Source organism: Stegostoma tigrinum, chromosome 9 (genome assembly GCF_030684315.1).
Source record: "Stegostoma tigrinum isolate sSteTig4 chromosome 9, sSteTig4.hap1, whole genome shotgun sequence".
NCBI lineage: Eukaryota > Metazoa > Chordata > Chondrichthyes > Orectolobiformes > Stegostomatidae > Stegostoma > Stegostoma tigrinum.
This window is the reverse complement of record NC_081362.1, coordinates 8,024,387-8,052,136: the sequence shown is the minus strand read 5'-3', so window position 1 is coordinate 8,052,136 and position 27,750 is coordinate 8,024,387. Positions and strand designations below refer to the sequence as shown.

Here is a 27,750-nt window from a genome sequence, read left to right as displayed (position 1 = left end):
ATGCTGCTGTGCAGGGTGACCTGGGTGTCCTTGTGCATGAAACACAAAAAGTTGGTTGCAGGTGCAGCAGGCAATTAAAAAGGCAAATGGAATATTGCCCTTCGTTGTTAGTTTAAAAACAGGGAGGTTATGCTGCAGCTGTATAGGGTGCTGATGAGGCCACATCTACGGTACTGCAATAACAAAGTGTAGAGCTGGATGAACACAGCAGGCTAAGCAACATCCTAGGAACACAAAAGCTGATGTTTCGGGCCTAGACCCTTCATCAGAAATGAGGAAAGAGGAGAGGGTTCTGAAATAAATAAGGAGAGGGGGGGAGACGGATTGAAGATGGATAGAAGAGACGATAGGTGGAGAGGAGACAGACAAGTTAAACAGGTGGGGATGGAGCCGGTGAAGGTGAGTGTAGGTGGGGAGGTAGGGAGGTGATAGGTCAGTCCGGGGAAAACAGACAGGTCAAGGGGATGGGATGAGGTGTAGGAAGGAAATGGGGGTGTGGCTTGAGGTGGGAGGAGGAGATGGGTGAGAGGAAGAACAGGTTAGGGAGGCGGGGACGAGCTGGGCTGGTTTAGGGATGCAGTAGAGGGAGGGGAGATTTTGAAGCTTGTGAAATCCACATTGATACCATTGGGCTGCAGGGTTCCCAAGCAGAATATCAGTTCCTGTTCCTGCAACCTTCGGGTGGCATCATTGTGGCACTGCAGGAGGTCCAGGATGGATAGGTCGTCTAAGGAATGGGAGGGGCAAGTCGAAATGGTTTGCGACTGGGAGGTGCAGTTGTTTGTTGTGAACCGAGGGTAGGTGTTCTGCAAAGTGGTCCCCAAGCCTCTGCTTGGTTTCCCCAATGTACAGGAGGCCACAACAGGTACAGCGAATGCAGTATACCACAATGGCGGATGTGCAGGTAAACTTCTGCTTGATGTGGAAAGTCTTCTTGGGGCCTGGGATGGGGGTGAGGGAGGACGTATGGGGGCAGGTGTAGCACTTCCTGCGGTTGCAGGTGAAAGTGCCAGGTGTAGTGGGGTTGGAGGGGAGTGTGGAGCGGACAAGGGAGTCACGGAGAGAGTGGTCCCTCCGGAAAGCAGACAAGGGTGGGGAGGGAAAAATGTCTTTGGTGGTGGGGTTGGATTGCAGATGGCGCAAGTGTCGGAGGATGATGCGTTGGATCCAGAGGTTGGTGGGGTGGTAAGTGAGGGCGAGGGGGATTCTGTTTTGGTGGTTATTGCGGGGCCGGGTTATTAAGGATGAGTTGCGGGAAATGCGGGAGACACGGTCGAGGGTGTTCTTGACCACTGCGGGGTGGTAATTGCAGTCCTTGAAAAACGAGGACATCTGAGATGTACGGGAGTGGAATGTCTCATCCTGGGAGCAGATGTGGTGGAGGCAAAGAAATTGGGAATACAGGATGGCATCTTGCAGGAAGGTGGGTGGGAGGAGGTGTGTTCTAGGTAGCTGTGGGAGTTGGTGGGCTTGAAATGGATATCGGTTTCTGGGTGGTTGCCTGAGATGGAGACAGAGGGGTCCAGGAAGATGAGGGAGGTGTTAGAGATAGTCCAGGTGAACTTGAGGTTGGAGTAGGTGTTGGTGAAGTGGATGAACTTTGAGCTCCTTGTGGGAGCATGAGGCACCGCCGATACAGTCAATGTAACGGAGGAAGAGGTGGGGTTTAGGACCAGTGTAGGTACCAAAGAGGGATTGTTCCACGAAACTTACAAAGAGGCAGGCATAGCTTGGGCCCAGGCGGGTACCCATGGCCACCCCCTTTGTCTTTAGGAAATGGGAGGAATCGAAAGAGAAGTTGTTGAGCGTGAGGTCGAGTTCGGTTAGGCGGATGAGGGTGTCAGTGGAGGGGAACTGGTGGGGCCTACGGGACAGGAAGAAGAAGAGGGTCTTTAGGCCATCTGCGTGGGGAATGCAGGTGTATAGGGACTGGATGTTCATAGTGAGGTGTTGGGGGCTGGGGAATTTGAAGTTCTGGAGGTGATGGAGGGCATGGGTGGTGTCACAGAGGTAGGTAGACAGTTCCTGGACCAAGGGGGGAGAAAATGGAGTCCAGATAGGTGGAGATAAGTTCGGTGGGGCAGGAACAGGCAGAGACAATGGGTCGACCAGGGCAGGCAGGCTTGTGGATTTTGGGAAGGAGATAGAAGCAGGCGGTGCTGGGTTGGGGAACAATGAGATTGGAATATTGCATCCAGTTTTGGTCTCCTTACTTGAGAAAGGATATACAGGCACTGGAGCGGGTGCAGAGGAGATTCACTAGGTTGATTCCAGAATTCAGAGGGTTGGTTTATGAGAAGAGATTGAGTAGACTGGAACTATATTCACTGGAATTTAGAAGAATGGAGGGGGATTGTCTTATAGAAAAATATAAAATTAAGAAGGGAATAGATAAGATAGAAGTAGGGAGGTTGTTTTCACTGGCAGGTGAAACTAGAACTAGGGAGCACAGCCTCAAAATAAGGGGGAACAGAGTTAGGACTGAGTTGAGGAAGATCTTCTTCACCCAAAAAGTAGTGAATCTACAGAATTCCCTGCCCAGAGGAGCAGTTCAGGCTACCTTGTTGAATGTTTTTAAGGCAAAGTTAGATAGAATTTTGAACAGTAAAGGAATTAAGGGTTATGAGGAGTGGGCGGGTAAGTGGACCTGAGTCCACAAAAAGATCAGCCATAATCTTATTGAATGATGGACCTGGCTTGACGGACCAGATGGCTTAATCCTGCTTCTATTTCTTATGTTCTTATGATATTAGTTGGAAGGTCATAGAATCTCAAGGAAGACTGCTGGTCATCAGTAAGAACCAAGCCTATTCACTGTAGTTTTTGAACTTACATACAAGTATAAAAAACCAACTTCAGTAATATGATGTCACTATACTGCGACAAAAATTCTGATACTTGGACACAAGACGTATAGCCTTTAGCCAGAATAGGCTTTCAAATCATTGATGCCTGCTGTTTTTCTACATACCTCAGTTTGCAAAGAAACTGCACCATAAAGCAGACTGGAGACAGCAACTATATTTACTGACTCAGAAGGAAACACCAAGAATGAAAAATATTTTCAGTTAAGTGGCAGAACACAGCTAAAGCAGACGGACTTGTTCTCATGTCAATAAACCACCAATCTCACTGCTGCGGCCTTGGAAGAGGAACTCTGGAATGATCAGCATTTCTCACCTTAACGTACCTTGCAGCAAAAGAACTGTCAACACATTGCACAGTATCAGTGATCCCACATTTTCAAAATTGTGTCTCTCATTCCTTCTGCTTTGACAAAAAAAAACTGGTAGAGCTACTTTTAAAATCATATATAAAACCCCTAGATTATTAACTGAGTAATTGTTAAATTTGAATGTATTATTTACAGATTTCTTGTTACAAACCCTATTGCCAAGTTGTAACTGCCTTTAGGTTGCATTATAGATAATAGCATCTAATCTTTCGATACAATAACATTAAATGCAAAAGGCAATGCAGGTCATAAACTGCAGCATGGAAAGCAATGAACCTATACCTTCATAGGAGCTAACTGTATAGGAGTTATACAGGATGGGTCAACCACAGGTTTTGGTCTATTTGCTGTGTCTGCAAGCAAACTCTGCCATTGCTGAGGAAGTCCTGTAAACTTCTGCTCATGATGGTCAAATCCAGTATGAACCCGATGTTCAAAGTTAGAAGGTGCAGAGATTTCAAGACGTTTCTTCTTCTTTCCAAACATACTGGAAAATCCTAACAGACCTGCAACAATGAGAGAACAAGACACAGTGAACAGTTTGCCAATCTTAACAATGTGATAAAAGGAGGAAAACAAAAGTCACCTGTTGCAAATGCAATGAGAGAATTGTTGGTAGGGGGATTTTTTTCAATACACTAAATTCTATAATGGTACTATCCAAACTTACACCATTCTCCTGCTTCATTTTCAAGCCCTGCATCCAACCTTACAAAATGTATAAATTATGAATATACAGATAAAATGTCCATTATGATATTAAAGCACACTCTGTTTAGCAGGTAATTGAGGCAACTTTAAAATAAATTATTTTAAGAAATGAATGCTGCTTTGATAAGCTTCATGCTTTTATTTTCTCTGTGGAAGAGTGCAAGGTCAAAGTAGTGAAAGTTTTCAATTTCTATGCACGAAATTATGTTACTTGTTTGAGAACCGTTAAGAATTTGGTTGCAGAAGGTGAGTCACATCTAAAATGTGAAATTTTGTATGAACCAGCACAATACAACAACAAAATCAAGCATAAGGCTATATAATTTTGCTTTCGATTAAGACCTATTATTTTATGACTTTGAGAACAGTAACCTGTTAGAGTTTTTATTACTATAGCTGGGAGCTGAGTTAATCAACAAAAAGCATTTTTACTAAGTGTGCCTGGGAGCAACCCAATTTGAAACTACTGGAAATGTCCTAGTGTTAACTACTCTGAACCATTCAATTGTTTTGAGTATACAATGGTCAGGTTTAGTAAAGTAAATACTTTTATGTTGAAAATTATTTCTTAAAAAAATCTTTATTGGAATCTATGCACCTAAGAAAATCATGCCAATTTGAGGAAACTTCCCAAATTCATTTCGTGCTGATTTTTTAAAAAAAATCCTCTCCAGTGAAAGTAGGAAAGATAACACAGAGGGGTTAATAATTAGATAAGCAAGTCCCAAAAACTTGGAAGTCTAGCAGAAAAGTTAAAATTTAAGTTCTTTTTATTCAAAGGGTGGCAAGCAAAGTACAGGAGTATAGCAGGAGGTTTCTCAGGAGGTGGACTCAAGGGTGCAAGAGCAAGTAAGAGTTGTGGAGTTTGCAAAAACAAGGTGTGACAACAATTTAAAAGTTTATTGCAAGAATGTTCAACTCAAAGCATTGAAGTTAACGTCGGGCAGAGAAGAAAGGAATTGCTTGAATTAGTTGGGAGATCACGGAAGACTGAGCATAAAAGCCCTGAGTTGGAGCAAATAGTGCCCCAGGGGATTTAAAACATAACATTTATTAGAGTTTTAACAGTAGTTGGAGAGAGATTTGGGTGAGGGTGTTCATTAAGGAGGTAAACTTAAAGGTTGGCAATGTTTCTTTGGGTGGATATAATCAGCTTTGGATAAAATGAATGCTAAATCATGGCTTGGGTCAAACAGAACACCGAAGTGTCACTCTATATGATTCAAACCCAGTAAATGGGCAGACAAGGGTGGGGATGAATGTTAAAAGTGCAGTGTTTATGTTGATGGCTGAAAACAATGCAGTCAGTTTTCCAAATGTCTAATTGATGAATATTTTTGACTCATCCATATCTTAATGCCAGACAGACATGTAGAGTTGTGAGAAGTGAAAATAGAAGTGTGCCATCAACATAACATATGGATCCTGACCCCATAAAACAGAAGCACAGAAACCTCAGAACAGTAGCCAAATAGAATTATACATTGTTTATAAATTATAAACATACTTAATTCACCAATTCATTGGTATCTTGTGTATACAGTTCCTGAAAAGTCAGACTTGTGATTTTTTGCAGAAGTTCTTTGTATAAAATAAATTGCCATTTTGAAATCACAAAGGGCTTTAAACCCAATAAAGTACATTTGAAATGTAGTCACTCCTGTAATTTAGGAATATAATCACTACGGAATACCTTTCTCACATAAACTGAATGGTAAGATAAGCAAACAATGCAGCTTCAGCATATGGTGCAGACAGATGATTTGCAGTTAGCAATTCCAACACAGCTTATCAACTTCTATTTATCCACAGTAACAATAAATCTGAAGAATTTGTGTAGGCAAAATAATGTTCCAGTCAGTCAGTCTTTCCTGTCATAATAATTAATCATTGGCAGTAAATAAAGCGTATTTTCAATGCTCAAATGTTATATTCTAAAAACTTATATTTGAAACAAACAAATTGTTTTCCAGAGATGACTGTGGGAGGTAAGTGTTTTTCAAAAGTGCTCCCAATATGTCTCATAATCTGTGATTCTGTCACAAGCCTACAATGTCCTTTTTGTTATCCTCCGAGATCCTAGCAACAGACTCTAATGCACAAAGAGAACAGAACGCACCATAGTACAGCATACAAAATCAATGATTCAGGATACTACAATGTGGCTTCTTTTCAATTCTGAACAGAGAATCACTCAGATCAAACTTGTACTTTGCTGCGATGAGGATTTTTAAACAACTCTGCAAGTTAGGATATCTCTAATAACTTTTCATTTGTCAATTTATCCAAAACACATTTCTCTAATTCAAGCTCCACATTAAATTTGTTACGCAATCCTTTTTGAGAGGTGTCCTTAACTGTTCTAAATGCATGAATAGTAAGAAGAATTCGGGGGATAGATTTACATGAGCATTATGCAGTGATTGAAGATTTTCATCTCCAATGCAGAGGGAACAGGTTTATGAGTTGTATTTGAAGTTCCCAACTTCATTTCTGAGGGCTTTTATTAATTGTGATTCATTTTATCTCATGTTTTCATGATATTATGGAACTGCATTCTTGGCATGTGAAGGTGGTCAGGGAAACTGAAAGCGCACGCCTCTTTAGATTAACTGTAAAGTGCAATTTGTGGAAAATGCAATGTGGGTAATGATAAACTGGAAGAGGTTCAGAGGGATCATCCAGTGAAAACCAATTTAAAAATTTAGCTCACTGTCAACCAAAGATCTCCTTGTAATACTTCAATGTAACAGTCACAGCTCATCTTCCACAGCACTAAGTCATGTGCGAAAAGCCAAAAAAGGAAAAGCCAGGTTATTGAAAGGATGAGGAAAATCTGGTTAGGAGCCATAATCTAAAAAAAACCACAGACATCTCTCTCCAGCAAAAAGACAAAATTGATCAAGTACAGCTTGAGGGTAACTACTGCACAAATCTGGGATAAGATCAGGAGCCAGACTGGTTCCATAGCCAGTGAATGACTGAACTCACACGGTTGGTTTTATTCTGCCGAGAGGAAAATCTGAATGGAACGCTATTATTAGGCACTGATAGCACTTAGGATTCCCAAATGTGGAGGCACTATGGTCTCACCAAGGAAACATTTCCAATATACCTGCTGCGGAAGCGTTCCCAAAGAATAGATAGATAACAAGGTCTGTGTGGGAATGAAGTTGGGATTGGAAATAGGTCATCCATTCAATGCCAAACTGATATTTGCTCAGGTGTCAAGTATAAGACTTTTTGGAATCTTGAATTGGCTTGCAAGAACAGAAAAGATGATTGTCCCCTCTCAGGAAATAGAAGTAGACTGGAGACAGACTAGTTATGTTATTTGACCAGGCCTTTAACAGACTTAATTGCAGACTCACTAGCAACCATACAGAACAATCATAAATAGTTCTCCACAACTTACCTTCCTAACATTTATAGGTATAATTCTTGTATATAATCCAAAGCGAAAAGTTCAATTACTAATTCTTGGCATATGCATCATAAGCTCAAAGACAAGCAATGAAATTACATTTGTAAAATTATGTATATTCCCATCTGTAAAGTATAAAGCAATTACTGCTGGAAATAAACACAAAAGTTGCTGGAAAAGCTCAGCAGGTCCGGCAGCATCTGTGGAGGAGAAAACAGAGTTAACGTTTCGGGTTCGCTTCTGAGGAAGGGTCATCGGACCTGAAACGTTAACTCGGTTTTCTCCTCCACAGATGCTGCCAGACCTGCTGAGCTTTTCCAGTAACTTTGTTTTTGTTCCTGATTTCCGCAGTTCTTTTGGTTTTTGCTGCTGGAAATAAGTCCATCTTTTGTGCATATTACACATTCTTTATAAATCATGCATTATTTCAGAATCGTACAATATTATAAACCATATCATTGATGATTTACTTAACTGTGCCTTGTGATTATCAGCAGTGTTATCCTGCTTGCTTATTTCCAATATTGCCAAGAAAGAGATTATGAGCCACTGTTCCGAGACTGTAGTTAGCACATGTCAAATAACAGTGTTAGTTAACTAATATTTAATTAAGAAGGCAAAGATGATTTGTAACACATCTTGTATTGTTACATCATGGCATTCAAATGAAAGCTTATATTCCTCACTCAAAATTAAATCTTTATTGGTTTTCCTCATATATAAAGTGACATACAACAGATTTGACAAAACATGAGCCGCTATCTAAATACACCAAGAGAACAATAGAAGATTTTTGGGTGGATAACTTGGAAGCTAACATCTATCTTAAATCTATTATTTTATTAAAATACAATAGTAGTGAATGGAAAACTACATTATATAAATGTGCATAATAATACAATAATTACTGGTCCCCAAAATCTCATACATGAAAATAAAGTTTTAAATTTATAAAAAGTCATCCAAGAATTAAGTTATAAAAAGCCATCCTTGGTCTCAAGTGAAAGATGAAGACTAAGATGGAGAAAGTTATGAAACAAGTTCCTCTCTTCAATTAAAAGCCTTGCTTAAGAATTCCAATCTCGTAATAGTGTCTTGCATGAATTAAGCCCAAGTGACACTGGACTCATTTGCAACATTCCCCCCTACAGTTGTGGTTTCGAGCCCCCACTCTAAGACCAGAGCTTAGCACAATACTGAAGGAATACTAAAAGCACTGTCATTTACACAAGGAATTTTATAAAGATTGCCATCTTCTCAAGGGGAACATAAAAAAAACTTAGTACATTTTGAAGAGTAATATGCACCTTTCAAGTACCATTGCCAAAACAAATTACCTGCTCATTCATTCTATTGCTGTTTGTTGGATTACATCATGCCTAGATTGGTTGTTGCATTCGCCTAGAAAATGACAAGACTACTCCTCAGAAGAATTAACTAAACAGCTGCAAAATACTTCAGATCTTCCCAAGGATGTGAAAGATGCTCTGCTAAGTCTTTCTTTGCTTCATTCTTGGCTGATTCACACAGGTTTCAACCAAATTAAAATAGGACTCATATAATGAGCTTCCACAGTAGATCCACAAGGAAAGCTCAGACTTGCATCTATAAGTAATTCTAAGTAGCTCTACCCAAGTCCTGTTCTACACGCCATGTCATTTCACTACCTCTATTACGTACCTCAGCCTTGTCTGAATGAAAAAAACCAGGAAAGTAAATCCTTGAAATTCATAAGTGTTAGAGTGCCTGATATCTTGATTGGCACACTTCTCAGAATGCAAGATAATTGCAGTTTTAGACCCATCACCTCTTACTGAAAGTAAACCAGGTCAAAAAGAGTAAATTGGACAAATTGAGAGTTTTGGCACAACTGTGAATAGCCAGCACTGCTGGTGACTTGATTTTTAAATGGTGAAACAAAAGTATATTCTTGTAGGCTGAACCTAGTGATTGCAAATAAATAACTTCCGTAGTTACAGTTAGCTGCATTTCCTATGTTATTTAATAGTATTGTATCTAGCAAGTGGATCATGAAGTTCAGTTTAGCCTCAAAACATTCATCTTGCTTTGAAAAGGTCATGTGAAACATCCCCAGGCTAGCAACAGTAAAAAAAAAGATATGAATCTACGCTGATCTACATTTTTGTCAGCTGATGGTTTATCTGAGTTGTGTTGAAGTTAATGGCACCAGCAAGAAAATCAAAACAGCATCCTACTTCTGTGGTCTAGTGGTTTTAATTCTGAAATTCAGAATTTTGCTCCCTTATTCTCTACTTTCTCTTGGACTGGAAACAACTAAAATAATACAATCAGGCTCCAGGTCCCAGTCATCTGAAGCTTTAGAACTAATCTTTTTTAAAAAATAAATTGAAATTCCAAAATAAATAACGCTTTAACACAGAATAGCAACATGTGAATAAAAGTGGTGTAACATAAATTAGCTCAACAATTAGAGATGGAACATCTTGAATTAAATAACGTTGAACTTAATTTATTCTAAACTGAGCATAATTGCATAACTCCTATTTACTTAGAAACCTTTTTTGTAATTTGAGGCAAATCCTAAGTGTTTACAAAGCAGAGGTGGAAAAGTGACTCACATCAGGACAAAAAGGTGGGGATGGGAACCAGATAGAGAGCCCAGCTATGGGTATGAATACACAATCAAAAAGAGAAATTTCAAAACAGTTTTCAAAGCATGTTGTGTGAAAGCTAGACGGAGGGTGGAAATAGTGGCTGAACAGGCAGAATGACAGAAGGCACATGTGAGGCTGGGAAAGGTGATGGGAAAATAGGATCCTGTGCTCAGCAAATACAAGGCGGTAGAAGTGTGAACCTTAAAAATAAATGAAGATGCAACTGTGGTTTTCTGGATAATTTGGCACTCAGAAGGTGAAGAATGGCCATTTGATAAACAAGAAAATCAAGACATTGATTAATGTCTCAACAGTGAAGGGATAAATCTTAGGGGTGGATGCAAGCAATAAGATACCATTAAACTTTCATTGTTCGGGTCCTCAAAAAATTATGGGTTAATTCTTTAGTTGTTTACAAGACAAATACACTTTAATATATTAATTATTCATATCAATTGCTCATGAGCAGAGTGATTAGATCTGGAGAAATAAATCTCCTGTAATTAAGAGTCTCTACAGCTTCTATTTAAAATGGAGACAAACTCTGTGTTAAATTTCACAGAATTGTTACAACACAGGGCAAGACCATTCAGCTTATTATGTCTGTGACAACTCTGTGATCATCTCACCTCAAATTATTCTTCTGCCTTCTCCCTTTAACCTTACATTTTTTTTCAAACAGCCACTTGACTTTCTTTTGAATTCTTCATTTGAACCTGACTCCACCTCACACTCAGGCAGTGCATTTCACACCATAATTATTAGCTGCATGAAGAAAATTTTCCTCACATAATTTTTGTTTCTTTTATTAATTAGATTAAATCTGTGCTCCCTCATTCTTAATCTTTTCATGAGTGAGAGCTCCTCTCAGCCTTCTCTTCAAGGAAAATTGTAGAATATTTTCTAATCTATCCTTGGAACCATTTTCATAAATGTCTTCTTCATCCTCTCCCATGCTTTCACATCATTCCTTAAATGGGGCACCCACAACGAGACAATATTTCAGCTGAGGCTTAAATGCCACTTACTAAAGTTCAATAATAATTTCCTTGCTATTGTACTGTATTCTCTCACTAATAAAGCCTTTGATACAGCATACTTTAACAACCCCCTCAACCTGTCATGCCATCTTTAATGACTTCCATATATGTACACGCAGATCCCTCAGCACCTCCAACCCCCTTAGAGTTGTACCCGTGATTCTATATCGTCATTCCATGATCTTCCAACCATAATAGATCACCTCTCATTTATCTGTATTGAATGTCATCTGTCATTCATGCACCCACTCTAAAAACCTGCCCTTTTGAAGTTCTACACTAGCTTCCTTACATCTTACAACTACCAACTTATTGCTCCTAAATAAAGGAAGGAACTGTAATGAGATTAAAATGAAAAGACTGCAACACATTCCAAACTGGAAGACCCAAACATTTTGAATTTAGTTATTTTCAAAGGAACCTTTTATATCCAGATGTGTAAAGTTGTGATTATAATTCACCATAAAGCACTAGCTTGCCCATTTTATTCAGTATAAAGTTAATACCCCATCTTCTGGATCATTAACATTTTTGCTGCTGTAAGCAAACTAATTAAACTTACTGATTAGATAGATCTGGTTAGATGTGAGGTGCAGACAAAATTGTTGTATTGATGAAAACTCATCACGCTGCAGTGAAACGAGCACTTCCACTGCCAGAGATATATAGCCTCTTATCTAATTTGAGGATAAAATAATCAGAACAAAGTGACTGCCAGTGCTGTGGAAAGATTAGAGCTCAACATCTCTGTTTTGGACTAACAAATGCATAATCTAACAGGAATTGCAAAGAAAGCATTTAACGGCTTCGACTGCAATATAAATTAATGAAGAATGCTACCTCCAAGTTCTGCTCCAAGGCATAAAGCATCTGAATATGAAAACATATCACCATTCTTTCATCATTGTCAAATCAGCTTCTCAAGGTAAAGATTTATGGGGTCTAAATGCTGACCTTGCCAACGATGTTCCTATCCTATGAACGGATAAATAAAACCTGAGGAACACCCAGAATTTGGCCCATCTCAGACTATGGCAGCAATACTTGAAATTACAGAATTGTGGATTAAAACTAGGACCAGATAATGTTTGTTAATTGCCAAAGGAGTAGTAACTTCACAGATGTGTTCATCCCCAGCTATTTTTAGGCCAACTACTAAGCTGAAGCTTTAAAAAGAACCTTTTAAGCTGTAGTTAAATAATTACTTCAATATTGATGTAAACCAATTTTAGGTATGCATCAGTCTGGAAGTCAAATCACAAGTCAAGTCTCTGAATCCCAGACACAACTCACTCTCGCAGACTCTCTCACATCAACTTGAGCACAATAAGATTTCAGTGAAACACCACTTTAGTGGTGCCCTGGCAGTCCACTTGTTGTGTCCTTAGAAACTTACTGTTCAATGCTTTAAAAGCAGTTACTTGGTTTTCCAACATTAAAGATTAGCTTCCTGGGAATAGGGCACCATGCACTATTTTCCCTAATCAATCTGTTCAAAAATATAATTACACACCTCTGAAGCAGGTGAGACTTGAACCTAGGCCTTTTGGTCCGGGGTATGGACACTACCACTGTGCCAGAAGAGGGCCCTTATAGAGCACCATGCATCTCTTCAAAGACAAGTCTGCACAGCTGCTGTCCGACAGACCTCAATAAAGCTCATATTTCACTTTAGCTCGAGTGTGTATAGTCCACTATCTACTCAAGTTTATCAGTAACTGTTCTACAGAAATAAAGCCGAAACATGTCAGCATTAATTCCATACAAAGGTTAATTAACACATTTCTGCAATAAATACAAAGTATTTGATTACTTTGATACCAGGGAGAAAAAGAAATGCTTTAGCCTAATCTCCGAACTGTCCTTATCAGCCGCTGTGGGTGAGTCGCGATTTTGCTTTTTGCAGTACTGATATCTCTCTCCTCACTTGATCAGCAACCTCTATTCAGAATTTTATAAAATCCATTAATTAAACGGTAATGGATGATTATAAATACAGCCCATGTGCCAGCAAATGTCAATTGGCAAAAAAAGGAACAATCAGGGGACGCATACAAGAGAAAAGACAAGAAAGGGAGGAGGAAAGCACAAATCACCAGAGAAAGGGATAATATTAGAAAAGCAAGTTAGAGCAATGGAGAAGAAAAATAGTGACTGTGAGAGTAAAAGATAAAGAGACTGAAATAATTAAAAATTTAGAAGGAGTCAATAAGACCATTATAGGGTGATAACAACACTTACCTTCATGAACAATGTCACGTTAACTACTAAAACTAAAGCATTTCACTTCAGGAGGTGGGGAAAACAGGGATTGCAGACACTTATTTTAATTGTTCTATGACAACGTGAAGAGTCAGAATGTAGAACTGTACAGCACAGTACAGGCCTTTTGACTCACAATGTCATGCCGAACTTTTACCCTAAACCTAAGGTCTATCTAACCTCCACCCCTACCTTATACAATCATCCATATGCCTATCTAATAGTCACTTAAATGTCCCTAATGAGAAAGGAGAAACAAGCAACTTGTTGGGTGATCACCATTTGCACTTGTGGAAAGTAGCAGAAAACTGTTAACTCAAACATGAAAGGACTTGCGCACAACACCCGCAATTGAAGGAGAATGCCACATATGCTGATGTGGAGGTGCCGGTGTTGAACTGGGGTGGATAAGGTCAAAAGTCACATGACAACAGGTTACAGTTCAACAGGTTTATTTGAAGAAACAAGCTTTCAGAGTCTTGATCCTTCTTCAGGTGTCAGTGAAAGAGGTGACATCAGATGCAGAATTTATAAGCAAAAGATCAAGTGGTCATAGAACTGATGTGAATGTATTGAACACACCTAAGATGGCTGTTAAATCTTGAATCAATTATGAAGGATTAATATGCATATCCCAGAATTTCTTTTAAGTCACTGCCTGGAGACAACTAAAGGTTTTATTAGTATACCAGAGGTGACATCTCAGGTCAGAGAACGCATTTTAGGTGTAAGGCCATGTTAGAATCTGGCTGTGTAAATTAAAAATCTGCAAATGAAAATTCACCCCACAGATTGACATGAGATAGAGAGAATGCATGTGCGCGCGCGCGTGTGTGTGTGTGTGTGTGTGTGTGTGTGTGTGTGTGTGTGTGTGTGTGTGTGTGTGTGTGTGTGTGTGTGAGAGAGAGAGAGAGAGAGAGTGTGTGTGTGTGACAGTGAGAGAGAGAGAGAGAGAGAGAGAGAGAGAGAGAGAGAGAGAGAGCGCGCGAGCACGAGTGTGGATGTGCGCAAGAAAGAGAGAGAAAGAAAGAATGTACAGTGTGGGTTGGGGTCACCTATAGTGCGACATGAACCCAAGATCCTGGTTGAGGCCATCTTCATGGTTACTGAACTTGGCTATCAGCCTCTGCTTGGTAACAAACCTTTCTAACTCCAAGTTAATACACAGCAGATTTTAAACAAAACTTCATACCTAAAATGCATTGCTTGACCAGAGATGTCAACTGGTATGCTAATAAAACATTTAGTTATTCCAGGCAGTGACTTGAAAGAAATTCTGCATATGCACATTAATCCTTTCTGATTAGACATTTAGCAGCTGTCTTAGGTTTGTTCAATACATTCACATCAGTTTTATGACCCTTTGATCTTTCGCTTATAAATTCTGTGTCTGATGCCACGTCTCTCACTGACACCTGAAGGAGTGAGACTCTGAAAGCTTCAGACTTCAAACCAACCTGGACTATAACCTGGTGTCCTGCAATATTTGAACACATCCTGATCCTGTGTAATGCAATACAATAATACAGAAGCAGGCCAACTTCATCATCTAGTTTTAGCTATTCCTTCCTAATACATCCTTATGAACATAATGCTATGATCAATTAATGCAGTAACCACAAAGTAATTGTTGTCATGAGATTCCAGTGAAATGCTCCATTAACTCTTGTCTCCAAAATGTCCCAAAGTCCCAGAATCATTCATTCAGCAGTCCGAGATCCTTTGATGTGCTCCCGTAATCTAAGAGCCTCCTTTGCCAGTAATCTGGAGTCTAAGATCCCAATGCCTTAGTGCTCCCAAACTCTGAATTCTGGGATTTTGTTCCAAACCAGTTCTGCAGATTGAGGGCTTCATTCAAGTGCACCAAAGGCCTCACCGACTGCTAATTATTTGTGTCCCCAATAACATTATTCTCTCCATGATACCCTGGTCCACTCCTTGGTCACCCCAATATCCCTATCCCTTTCCCACGACATTCGAAATGCAGGAGATGCAACACCTATCCTTTTACCATCTCTTTCCTCAATGTCCAAGATCCTAAACACTCCTTCCAAGTGAAGCAGCAACTTGGCTGTACTTCTTTGAATTTAGTCTACAGTATTCACTGCTCATCAGGCATCTTCCACAGTGGGGAGACCATATGTTGGTTAGGTGATCACTTTGCATAACAGCTCCATTCTGTTGCAAGCATGACACCAGACTTCGTGTCATGTCAGTTAATTCCCTGCCATGCTCTTGTGCTCAGAAATCACATGGCACCAGGTAACAGTCCAAAAGGCTTATTTGAAAACACAAGCTTTTGGAGCCTTGCTCCTTCTTCCTGAAGAATGGGCTAGGCTCTGAAAGCTTGCGTTTTCAAATAAATCAGTTGGACTATAACCTGGTGTCATGTGATTTCTGACCTTGTCCACTCCAGCCCAACATCGGCAACCTCCACATCATTGCTCTCATGCTGACATTTCTGTCCCCAGTTAACTGCACTGTTCCAGTCAGGCCTAATATGAGCTTCAGGAACAGCATCTCATCCTTCACTCAGGCACGTTAAAACCTTCTGAACTAAACACCGAGTTCAGTAGTTTCAATAAAATCCTTCCAAATTTGCTCCCTTTTCATTCCTTGTTTCATTTTTTAATCTTCTAGCCAGCAGCACCAGGTCGAGTCACTTCTTTCCTTTCTGTCATGGACATTCCTTTAAATATTCCTAATCAACTATAATATCAGGAGATGTTACGACACACTTCTGGAGCAATATCCCCGTCCCTTTTCCACAACATTCCAAATGTTGCACTTAGACAAACATATGAACAGGCTGGGATTAAAGGGACATGGGCCATAATCAAGCAAATGGGATTAGTTTAGAATGGCCTGTTGCTGTGCTGTACTGTTTGATGTCCTGTACTATCAAACAACTAAATAAATGACTATACTTCTGAAATGTCAAATACTGAAGAAATACTGTGTCCCTGCATATCACTATATCTGTATGATGAATACTAATCTATACTACAAACAAGAAGTGCTTTATTTTTATACCATACTTTTGAATTGTCTGCAATTAGGTAATTAGGAAAAACATTTCAACCCCTCAACATTAGGGAATTTAGAAGTACTTCAGTTATGGAGACTGGACAGAATGCAGTTGTTTTCCTTACAGTAGAGAAGATTGACAGGGGTCATGATTGAGATGTATAAAATTACAAGGGATGTAGATATGGTAGACAGGAAGAAACATTTTTCTTTGGAAGGATCAATAACCAAAGGGCATGCATTTAAGGGGCAGAAGGTATAGAGGTGGTGTGAACTAAAACTTTTTCACCTAGAGGATGGTGGGAATCCCCAACTCACTGCCTGTCATGGTGGTAGAGGCAGAAATCCACTCAAAATTTAAAAAGTATTTGGATGATAATTTGTGATGCCAGGCAAACAAGGCTATGTGCCATGCGCTGGAAAATGGGATTGGAATAGTGAAGTGATTGTTGTTTATCGGTGTGGACACAATAGGCTGTTTCGCCTTTTTCTGTAGATCTCTATGATTCTACTCCAAACCTCCCATAGGTTAGACAACAATTTGCTGAGATACACACACCAGGTTGATTAGGCTACATCTTGAAGAGATGTAGGTACATTTTCAGATCCAAATGAAATCAACATATTCTCTCCTATGTTCCACAGGTCATCTGTAGTGCAGGTAAAGGCTCCAGTACAGACTCCCAGGATTGACATTTAAAACTATTATTTGTACACTTTCAAATAGGTGGCCTAACGCCCTTGTACTAAATGGCTCCCCTAAGCACAGCCAGCACCTAGCTTTCTGAATTCAGGGAAGTCACAACAATAGTGCTGACTTACAAATGAAAGTCTGGCAGTTATGTGGAACCCGTGAATAAATGCTGGATAAAATGGTATACCTTCAGGATGCTGACAAGATAAGTCAATTGAATATTTGTTGACTGTAAAGACTGTGTTTTTTTGTTTTAGTTTTTTTAAAATCGTGGACTGATATGAGAAAAGAAACATTTTAAAAACTAGAGATTGCAGGGATTGTGGCATGGTTTGAGAGCAAATAACTTGATACTCATTGTGAACCCTCTTTGTGGGGATGGAAATGATTGCAGATGAACTGGAGCCAAAGGGTTATGTACTAACTGAGCTTTGGTTGGCAACAAATGGTGGATTGGTTCATGGACTAGTTATCAATGACAAAGGTCTACTGCCTGCCAACAAACACGTGATTAGGTCTTAGGTAGCTGAACAGTTTGTGTTTGTGAGCAAGATACAGCAAAGCTATTCAGACCATCAGCTTAGGAGCTTTGTTTTCTGCAGAAAAAAACTACTTTAAGCCTGAAGCAAAAGCAGTTTAAACTTTTGTTTAGCAGTTACCACATGCTGTGACTTTTAGTCACTAAGTCATTGGCCTATTACCAATAACCCTATATTGTTTACAAACCAGTAAGAGCATTCAGGAAAAGGAAGATCAAGAAGCAGCATTCTGAACAGCACAAGAACCATCTCAACAGGTCCTGTGAAAAACAACCTTTGAACTGTTTTCACAGTGCTCCCTTTGTCTATTTCCTCAACATTTTATTTTTTCCTGACTACTTATATGTGCAAAAGGGAATTTTTAAAAGGATTAGAGTTTTAAGTATTAGAGTTACATGTTTTTAGTTCACCACCGATTACCTGTAGCGAGTATCTATTTACTGGTAATAACTAAAAGTTTTTGTGGAGTATACAAACCTGCTGTATGCTTTCTATCAATCAAAAGAAGTTAGGCAAACTGGGGAATCTACGAGTACTTTTTGAAATCTGTATCTTCTCTGACAACTCCAGGAGTAGCAGGTTGGGCACTTGTCTGTCACAGAACATATGATCCTTCACTAAGAATTTGACCTAGAAATCTTTGTGTCTAAGACAGTGCCATAAGTGGTGACTTGTAATTTTTTCACCGTACTCATGCGAGTACGTGACAATAAACAAAATTTTTTAAAAACTCACAATACTTGAAGGCTAGCTCTCTCTTTTCAAAACGTGAACAGTGTGATTTATGTATAATTGCAGAAATCCTTTGCTGCTCAATATAAAAACTATATGGTTAACGTATTCTCATTAGAAGAAAAAGTAGTTGACTGATGCAATGAAATTCTTTCCTGATGCAGTAGCAAGCTGTGCAGAAATATAATGATTAGTTCAAGAAATGGAAACAGTATATGCACAGCAAATTGAGAGGAAATGGAAGTGCAACTGTAAATCACTGTGGTTTCCCACAGTAAGATTACTGTTTCAACAAATCATGGCAAATTCTAAATTAACACATCATACTAAACACCTCCGAGAAACATACACCACTGTCTGCAAGAAGTGAGTGCAGCTGCATGACTCCAGTACTGCTAAAGTAATATTTTACAATGTGCTGATCAGACAGTGAATGCTATCGGTTGTTTACAATTTTGTAGTGCTTCTGCACAAAAAGGGATTTCAAAACCACTTAAAACCAGATAGGAAGATGGGAGCACTTGGTGAATGCAAAACATTTCTGTCTAGTTCAACTCAATTGCCTTCAAGAATTATTAGCGGGGCTCCAGCAAGTATTATGGAGAACCAAAGGAAGCAGTGAGAGGTAATTGATCTCCTACAGCAATGCTCATGTGAAATAAATTCTCTTCTTATTACTGTCACTGCCACATTCCCATTCTTTTTATTATTTTCATTTTCCACTCCATCATTTAGATTGCACATCACCTTTATCTACCTTCAGATATCACAATTTCTATGTTGTACTCCTATTAAAGTTCCTTCCTTCATCTACTCAATTTCTTTGTTAATCAAACTCTAGGTAAGGGTATGATGCCTAGAAATCTGTAAACATTATCAGAGATAATAGGAACTGCAGATGCTGGAGAGTCCGGGATAACAAGGTGTAGAGCTGGATGAACACAGCAGGCCAAGCAGCTCCTAAGATGTTGTTTGGCCTGCTGTGTTCATCCAGCTCTACATCTTGTAATCTGTAAACACTGATGGGAGAAGGTAGAGTTTGGGGAGGAGGTGGGGGTAGGGAGGAGCTAGGAAAAAGAGAAAGGGGGGAACCAAAAACAAAATACAAAACCTTAGAGGCAAAAAGAAATGGGGCTGCAAGTACAGAGGAGTTTTAAAAAATTCTCACAGAAATTGGCTGACACTGGCTGGATTAGCATTTTTGGTCATCCCTAATTGACCTGAAGAAGGTGAACCATCTTCTCGAACTCATCCAGTCCACGTGATGTAGGTACACCCCACAGCACTGTTAGGAAAGGTGGTCGATAATTTGACCCAGTGCAATGAAGGAACAGCAATATGCTTCCAAGTTAGGATGGTATTTGGCTCGGAGGGAAACTTCAGTGCCTCCCTGGGAAGAAGAGCTATCCCTCTGAAGGAAAACTTATTGGACTTTCAACTGATTTGTGCCATTTTGATATACAACAGCTTTTATCAGTTTTCTGTTGTTGCACTAATGGGGTGTAATGCTTTAAAGAAACAACATGGTCAACACAAGCAATCCTGAAAATAAATTATCTGAATTCTTGTGTTAATATGATTTGTCACAGTTACTTTCTTTTCCATTATACATTTTAAATTAAAATGAGAAATTTGATTTTTTTGTGTGTAGTTTGATAACTTGTACGCAATCCTCAGGCCACTGCAATTCACTCTTTCCCCAGCCTCACTTAAAATACACAATGGTCAAGCTCCAGATGCACACAGATGGGTTTTCTGTTGGAACACTTGGAAGGCAATACAATTCTTTATCTTTTCTTCAGTTAGAAACAATTTCACTTGCAAGTATAATTGGCAAGATGATCTAGATTTTGCAGGAAGCTTAAAGCAACAATCATAACCCCTACTGTGCAGACAGAGATCAATCAACCTGTCAAGTCTTCAACAACTCTCCAAACATCACTCCCTGACTTAGCAACCCTTCCCACTCCCTCATCACACCCCCCCCAACCCCACCCCCTCCCAAAAATCCCACCCTATTCCCATAACGCTGCATTAAACATGGCTTAACACACCTAGCCTGCACATCCCTGGACACACATGGCAATTTAGCATGGTCAATCTACTCAACCTGCACATCTTAGGACTGTAAGAGGGAAACCCAGACACAGGGAGAATATGCAAACTTCAGTCACCCAAGGCAGGAATCTAACCCAGGTCCCTGGCACTGTTGCAGCAGTGCTAACTATTGTGCAACCATGCCACCTGATAAATAGCTTAAAAGCATTCAAAGAAATTACAAAAGTAGTTACAGCTAAAGAAAAGGAAGAATAAAATGTTATTGCTTAGGACTGTGGGTAAGCAGACTACTGTACCTGGTTAGTTTACATTTCAGTTCACTCACTAAGTTTGAAACGTTAATTAACTCCAGTAAAGTGATAGATTTCTGCATTTAAATCTCAGTTGCTGTTAAAATGCACCAGGCATGAGAATGTGAACAATGTAACAAGGTAGTATAATGACATACAGAACGGTTTGAAGTGGCGGCATTGTAAGAAATAGTGAAAATATAAAATAGTGACAGATGACTGCATAAAGGGGTGGGTAGCAAGATACTTAGCAAGAGAGAGAGAGCGGTAACAACTCACTATGCACAGTGAGTACAGCAAGAACTGACATTTAATCTCAAAAGTTCTATTTCCTAGTGCAGCATTTGGTAAGGATCTGAACAGAAACCAGTCCAGAGCTTGTACTTGGAACAGTCTCAGGAGTTTAAATACACACTGAAAAACAGGGTTCACTGCAGTAAATGTGGTTAAAAGATCATTGTGTTAATAAATTTGATAAAGTCTTCCTTATAGTCCTGTCATCATGTACATTCTCAAGTTGGCCCTGGGCCATATTGCTGATAATACCCATGGGAAAGCTACAACATTCTGCTGTATGTGCTGGAACATCTTACAGAGCCTTCTGCTGTTATACACTTGGCAAAGGTAACAATAATTTATTTTCCAGTTTGAGTTTGTCTGTCTCTACATAGGCACACATGTTTATCCCTGTGTCACCAAATCCATATTTATATTTCAACTGACTTAAAATGTACCCCTCTCAAGAAATATTAAACCCTCTTAAAAATGTATATGTTATCCAAAATGATAAGTGCGTACAATTAGAGCTGATCAAACTAGTTTTAGAAGGATTATTCAAATTGAAATATTAATATTTATATTGCCAAAGGAATTTACATAATCCACACCCGGTTAGGTTTCTGTGCAAATATAAATAAATACGATGCATCCATCAGAGTGAAAGCTAAAGAAAACACTGGCTAAAACCTACTTATACTGTTCATCCTCAGTTCCTAGACACGGCAAATCTCTGACATTAGGTTATTCTATTTTACCTTCTATTTCGAAAGTGCATTTTTTATTGGAGCACCGGAAGTAGGACTAACACAAATCATTAAAACATTTCTAAAATTCTCAACACTGACAGAGAAACCATTGTTAATCATATTATAAATCAACGCAAAACAACAGATTACCCAAGGCAAAATACTGTTTTAACTGCAAATCTTACAGCAAGCGTATATTTACGGATATGTCTCATGGTTGAAATACTTTTCTTCTGTATAAAGTACTTACCCCAATTATGTTGGAAAATAGATATCAAGAAAAGAACTTATGCAGCTCCCCTAACACTGCAGTTCATCTGCAAGAAAAAAATAATCAGGAATTCCACATGAGACAGTGTGAAACAGAAACATTTTCCTGCCATTTATCTTGATGATCTTTGCACCATGTTATACCAGTGAACGCAGTACCTTCCCCACAATCAAAGCTGTCTTTGGCAACACTACAGGGCAATGGTCACTTCCAGGCTGTAAATTCATGCAATCCTTCTATTAAATGAAAGTTTCAAATGTAGCAATAGTCAGGCAGTGTTAATAAGTAAACCAAATTAGTTAGAAGAAAGCAAATAACAGACATCTGTTTACGTTTCTTTTACAAAGCAGAACTCACACAATGAGTCCTTATCTGAGAGTCATGGATGCAAATGCATCTGCTATAAACCAGCTAATGTGTTGGCTGGCTACATCAAACCAATGTAACAGAAGCAGTTCAAGAGAGTCAGTCAACACACAGCCACGGTTTCTTCATAAAACATGTTGTCAGTGTTTTGTTTTATTTGAATTTATGTAAAATACATGAATATAAACATGACAGCAACTGAGACATGCCTGTTTAAATTGGAATAATTAACTTTTCCCTCACAGGTGATTTCCCAACTGTATTTCCCCAGACTCTGCAGTATGATGAGGTTCTGTGGCTGGGTTTTAAGCATTAGGCAGGTGCAGAGCAAATGAAATAGAATTCTGTACTGATAGATCACTTAGCTACATGGACTAGAAAAAAAAACAATACAAAGAAAGATCACTTACTTCTTGCTCTGCCTTTCGGCCCTCCAAGCCTGTGCCAATCCAGATCCTCTATCTAAATCTGTCACCTATTTTCCAAGGATCTGTATCCCTCTACTCCCTGCTCATTCATGTATCTGTCTAGATACATTTTAAATGATGCTATCGTGCCTGCCTCTACCACCTCCGCTGGCACCCCATGACCCTCTGCGTAAAGAACTTTTCACGCATATCTCGCTTAAACGTTTCCCCTCTCACCTTGAAATTCTGACCCCTAGTAATTGAGTCCCCCACTCTGGGAAAAAGCTTCTGGCTATCCACCCTGCCTATAACTCTCATGATTTTGTAGACCTCAATCAGGTCCCCAAATTGACGCAAAAAAGAATAGTTTTCAGCCATACATACTCTTCTTTAACAGGGAACATTATTGATAGGGATGAGACAGGAAAAAAAAACATATACACAGGCATTTTTAACATTTTATGTTTATGTACTCCTGGAATTCATTTTAATAAATATTTTTGATAGTTTAATATTCAGAATTAAACTAAGTTTTTGTAAAGTCCTGCTGAATAAAAGATGATATTTCAATCTATACAGTTTCAGAATGACAATGATGTAAGACATTTGCAATGGATTTCCTCTTGAATACTAAAACTTTAAACTTTTTATAATTGAAAGCCTATGAGAGATGGAATCTGTTATTACCAAGCTATGACAAATATGTTTTCTTGTAAGGGAACCACAATTTGTGGCTTCTTTTGTGGGTAGATTTATTATATAACACGGTGAGTGGGTACATTATTCTTTTCGATAAGGGGCACTAATCAACAAATTCACAAGCACTGTGAGAAATGTCTGTCTGGAAGGCAGTGCACGGATAAAATCTTAGAATTGGAGAAGGTAACCTGTCACATTTCCGCACGTTTTCTGCATGCGAACCAGCAGTATTAGCTTTAAGAGATAACAAGGTGTAGAGTTGGATGAACACAGCAGGCCAAGCAGCATCAGAGGAGCAGGAAGGCTGACGTTTCGGGCCTAGACCCTTCTTCAGAAATGGGGGAGGGCCAGGGTGTTCTGAAATAAATAGGGAGAGGGGGAGCGGCAGATAGAAGAGAAGATAGGTCAAAGAGGTGGGGATGGAGCCAGTAAAGGTGAGTGTAGGTGGGGAGGTGGTGGGGAGGTAGGGAGGAGATAGGTCAGTCCAGGGAGGACGGACAGGTCAATGCGGCAGGATGAGGTTAGTAGGTAGGAGATGGGGTTGGGGCTAGACATGGAAGGAGGGGATAGGTGGGAAGGATAGATAGGTTAGGGAGGCAGGGACGAGCTGGGCTGGTTTTGAGATGCGGTTTTAGCTTTAAACCTGCTTGTCTGCCGACTTGAAGAAATTATGTAGATTATGAAACCCTAAAATCTGGGAGATAGAAGAGAAATAAAGAACCTTCATAAAATAGGAATTTTCCATTTACATTTAGGGATTGGAACAATGTTTGAGGAATATTTAATACTTGTGATTTTCTTGACTTTTCAACAGAAATGACAAAAATTTTAATCATTTTTTTTCTCACTTATGATTTGTCCAACCCTGTGCAAACAAAGATTCTCAATCCAACACGAGTAACTAGGTAGTTATTATTCATCTTCCTAAAACCAAGAACTTCATGAAAATGCAGACGATCCACTGCATCAAATTTATGTATTATCAAAATAGACATGCTGCATTTTTACACTACCTTGTCTGACCTCAGGCCATCTCAATGTGTTACACAGGCTAAAGAATGCCTTCAGAATTGCAGTCACTGTTTCAATGCAGGGATAGGCCTGAGTTGATCTACCAGGATTTTAAGCAGAATGCATAAAGCCTGTGATTCCATTCTGTGCTTTGCTGCAGTGGTCAGTACAATAAACTTTGGTATGTGGAATAAAGTGGCAATTGCAACACTTAATTTCCAATGTAATTTTCAGGGTTGATCTTACGGGTCTTTAGGTATAAATACTAAAGTGATTTCTTTCTTATTCATATTGTAATTAAGTTCACTGAAAGAATATTTTTAATTATTTCCAAATTATTTTGCAATTTTCAGAACATCTTTGCATGCTGTTAAAACATGTTATTTGATACATTTTGAAATCTAAAGTTGCCTTGAATGCTTGAGAATGCAACGTGTTTAAACTGTAAGGAAAACTGTGTAAACTTACCTAATTGTCAAAAAATATCCAAATTTTTATTTCAACTGGATACAGAAAATGCAAGTTATATTGTGGTTTATTGAAAACACCATTCAGCTAACAGCATCTTACTGATACCAGTCTCATCCTCAAGTGGATTTATGACAATCATCACTTTTAATGTTTATCCACTGACTGAATTTCATCAGTAAATTTCCCACAACTCCAAACTCCTCACAAGGAATATATTGGAAGTGGTCCAAAAGATTTTGAAAACAAAATTTTGTGTAATCCAATTCTGTTTGTTTTTAAATTGATGAAATTTCTTAGCCTGCTAACAATCTGATTTCTTGCTCCTTAATTTAAAATTTCAACGAAAAGAGCAAATGTAATACTGACTTTGTTTCACAATTGAAGTACAATAGACAATAAATATGAGCAAATATACATAACTTTTAATATGTTAATTCACAACTTTCGAATGAATCTGCTCAGTGGAATTCAGAACATGTATTACTTTATTCAGCACAGGAACATTTTATCTATCACAAATGGAGAAGACACTACTGATATTAAATGGTTTAAGCAATGTAAATTGTGGATAGCAAAACAAGCAGCAGGAAATCAGTTGGCAACCTTGTGATCTTGTGTAACTATAGCACTAACCTTTTATCCAATCAAACAGGAGTGTGTCACAGCAGGAAGGTAAAATGAGAGAAAACAAACTCTCAAGCAGCTACCAAGTAAATAAGGAGCAGATGAGGGACAAAAATTCGCTTCTACTGGAATAGGCAATGTTACATTCCATGACAACGATATACTAATTGATAATGATAATTTTTTTTATTATCTAAGTGCTGCATGGAATAAAACTTTATGAGATAGAAATGCATATTTTGAACTTAAATGAAGCAGTCAGTCTCAATGTTACGGTCATCAAACTTTACAGTACTGTTGCTAAGGTTTTCTGAAATAAAAAACTAAGGATGTGCCTATGATTTAATTCTGTGATTCTATTATTTTTTTCTGTGAAAATTATCTATCAGCATCCTTGGCTAACTTTTTATGCTGCTTCATTATGTCAAGGCGGGGGGGGTGGGGGGGGGGGCGGATTTATCCCTGCTGTCCTCACCAATTTTTATTTCTCAGTTAATATCAGAGAAACAGATTATTTGGTCATTGCCACAATACTGTTTGTGTGGCCTTGCTGTGGGCAAAGTGGCTGCCATGTTGCTGACATCAGAACAATGACTAAACTTCAGATATTTTTCCCTAAAGGTAAAACACTTTTGGACAACTTATGGTGGTGAAACATGCTATATAAATGCAAGTCTTCATTTACCACCTGTTATTGTTACAAATTTGGGTCAGAGCTACAGTAGCACTAAATCATTGCTGCAAATGCTCTCAGTGCCTTCCATTTAGTGTTATTCATTTACATGTAAAAGGTAAAGTCACCATACTATTACCAGACCATAGTGCTGCTCCCTCATTAGAGAGAGATGACTCATGGTGGTTTAACTTGAGGGTCACCATGCCTCAAGAGAGGGGAGAGATTCAGAAGGAGAGTCCCTCGTGGTAACCTCAGCTTTTGCAGGAGTTGAATCCATGCTGCTGTCACTGCGTCACAAGACACACATCCAGCTAACTATTCTGATCAACTCCCTGATATTCCCGTATTGCCTAAGATCTAACTATGAAGCAATGCAACAACTTATAACAATAGTACAACTTCACAATCTGAACTGAGTATATGTGCCCATCTAACCTTTTCTAATACAGACAATGAAATAATGGTATGATGAGGTCAGACATGAGACAAGATTGGACTCACCACGTTCAATTATCTCAACTTGTCTTCACAAAATATTACAAACGATTTCCCCCAGGTAATGGTCTTACTCACATAAATTTAAACAACTTCCAACAAGTCTACATAAAAATGAAATATTGCAGGTGCTTGAAATCTGAAATAAAAGCAGGAACTGCTGGAGAAAAATCAGCAGATCTGTCAGCATCTATGGACAGAGAGAAAAACAGAATCAACATTTTGCAACCAATAAAACACTTCTTCAGAGCTTAGCATTTTGTTTTTCTTTCTAACACATCTTCTGTGTTCTATTCTGAGCCAGACAAAGGCCAGCTCTTGTATTTAGTTTAAAATCTGTCAGAGGGTTTCTACTGGTTTCTTATCATTCGCAGTCCGTGGGGAAGTCTTGTGACAGACAACCCCTGTCGAGTGACCAGAACCAGGGAGCTCTCAGCATAATGGGTGTAAGCTCTTTAATATGGAGACAGGCTAATGAATTATTTATTGTTTACAATTTTGGGGAAAAAAATTTCAATGCCTAGCCTTTAGTATTTTAAACTTCTGACATCTTGTTTTGCAAAAAAACTTGTGAATATATTTTGCTCTAGTCACAGTAATACTCAGTTATACAGCATGGAAACAAACCCTTCAGTTTATAGTTCCTCATTTCCTAATCCCTTTGGAGAAAAGATGGTAAAAAGAAAAGTTTAAATATTACAGAACAATTTGTCTTTGTTTGAAATCCAGTCATAATAAGATAGTGAACAGCAATGATATAATGGGATAAGCTTGGATAAGATTTTAACTCCCTAAAAACCACTTACACTGAAGGAATGGAAATTGGATGCTAAAATTATGTGGGATTTTATGGTGAATGATCTGGGCATTGTTCTCAGGGACTGCTATAAACACGACCACCTTCCGGTTGCCAATTATTTTAACTCACCCTCCTATTCCCTGGGTGACATGTCCATCCTGGGCCGCCTCCAGTGTCACAATGACACCACCTGCAAACTGGAGAAGCGCCTCATATTCCACCTTGGGAGCCTACAGCCTGATGGCCTAAACATGGAAT

At 39.0% G+C, this 27,750-nt stretch overlaps 1 protein-coding gene across 6 annotated transcripts in view; it reads right to left on the bottom strand.

Annotated features, from left to right (window-relative positions):
- LOC125455001 (serine/threonine-protein kinase PAK 5) overlaps positions 1-27,750 on the bottom strand; it is a 193,789-nt gene that overhangs the window by 79,644 nt on the left and 86,395 nt on the right. For 2 of the 6 annotated variants that reach the window (XM_048536452.2, XM_048536455.2), the window contains exons 2-3: positions 21,924-21,990; positions 3,518-3,741 (exon numbers count right to left, since the gene is read on the bottom strand). In XM_048536452.2, coding sequence (XP_048392409.1) covers positions 3,518-3,721 — 204 coding nt within the window. In that variant the 5' untranslated portion in view covers positions 3,722-3,741; positions 21,924-21,990. Of the gene's footprint in view, positions 1-3,517; positions 3,742-21,923; positions 21,991-22,102; positions 22,218-22,301; positions 22,358-27,750 lie in introns of those variants that run through there. The other 4 variants (XM_048536456.2, XM_048536451.1, XM_048536453.2 and 1 more) reach the window with 3 other exon arrangements.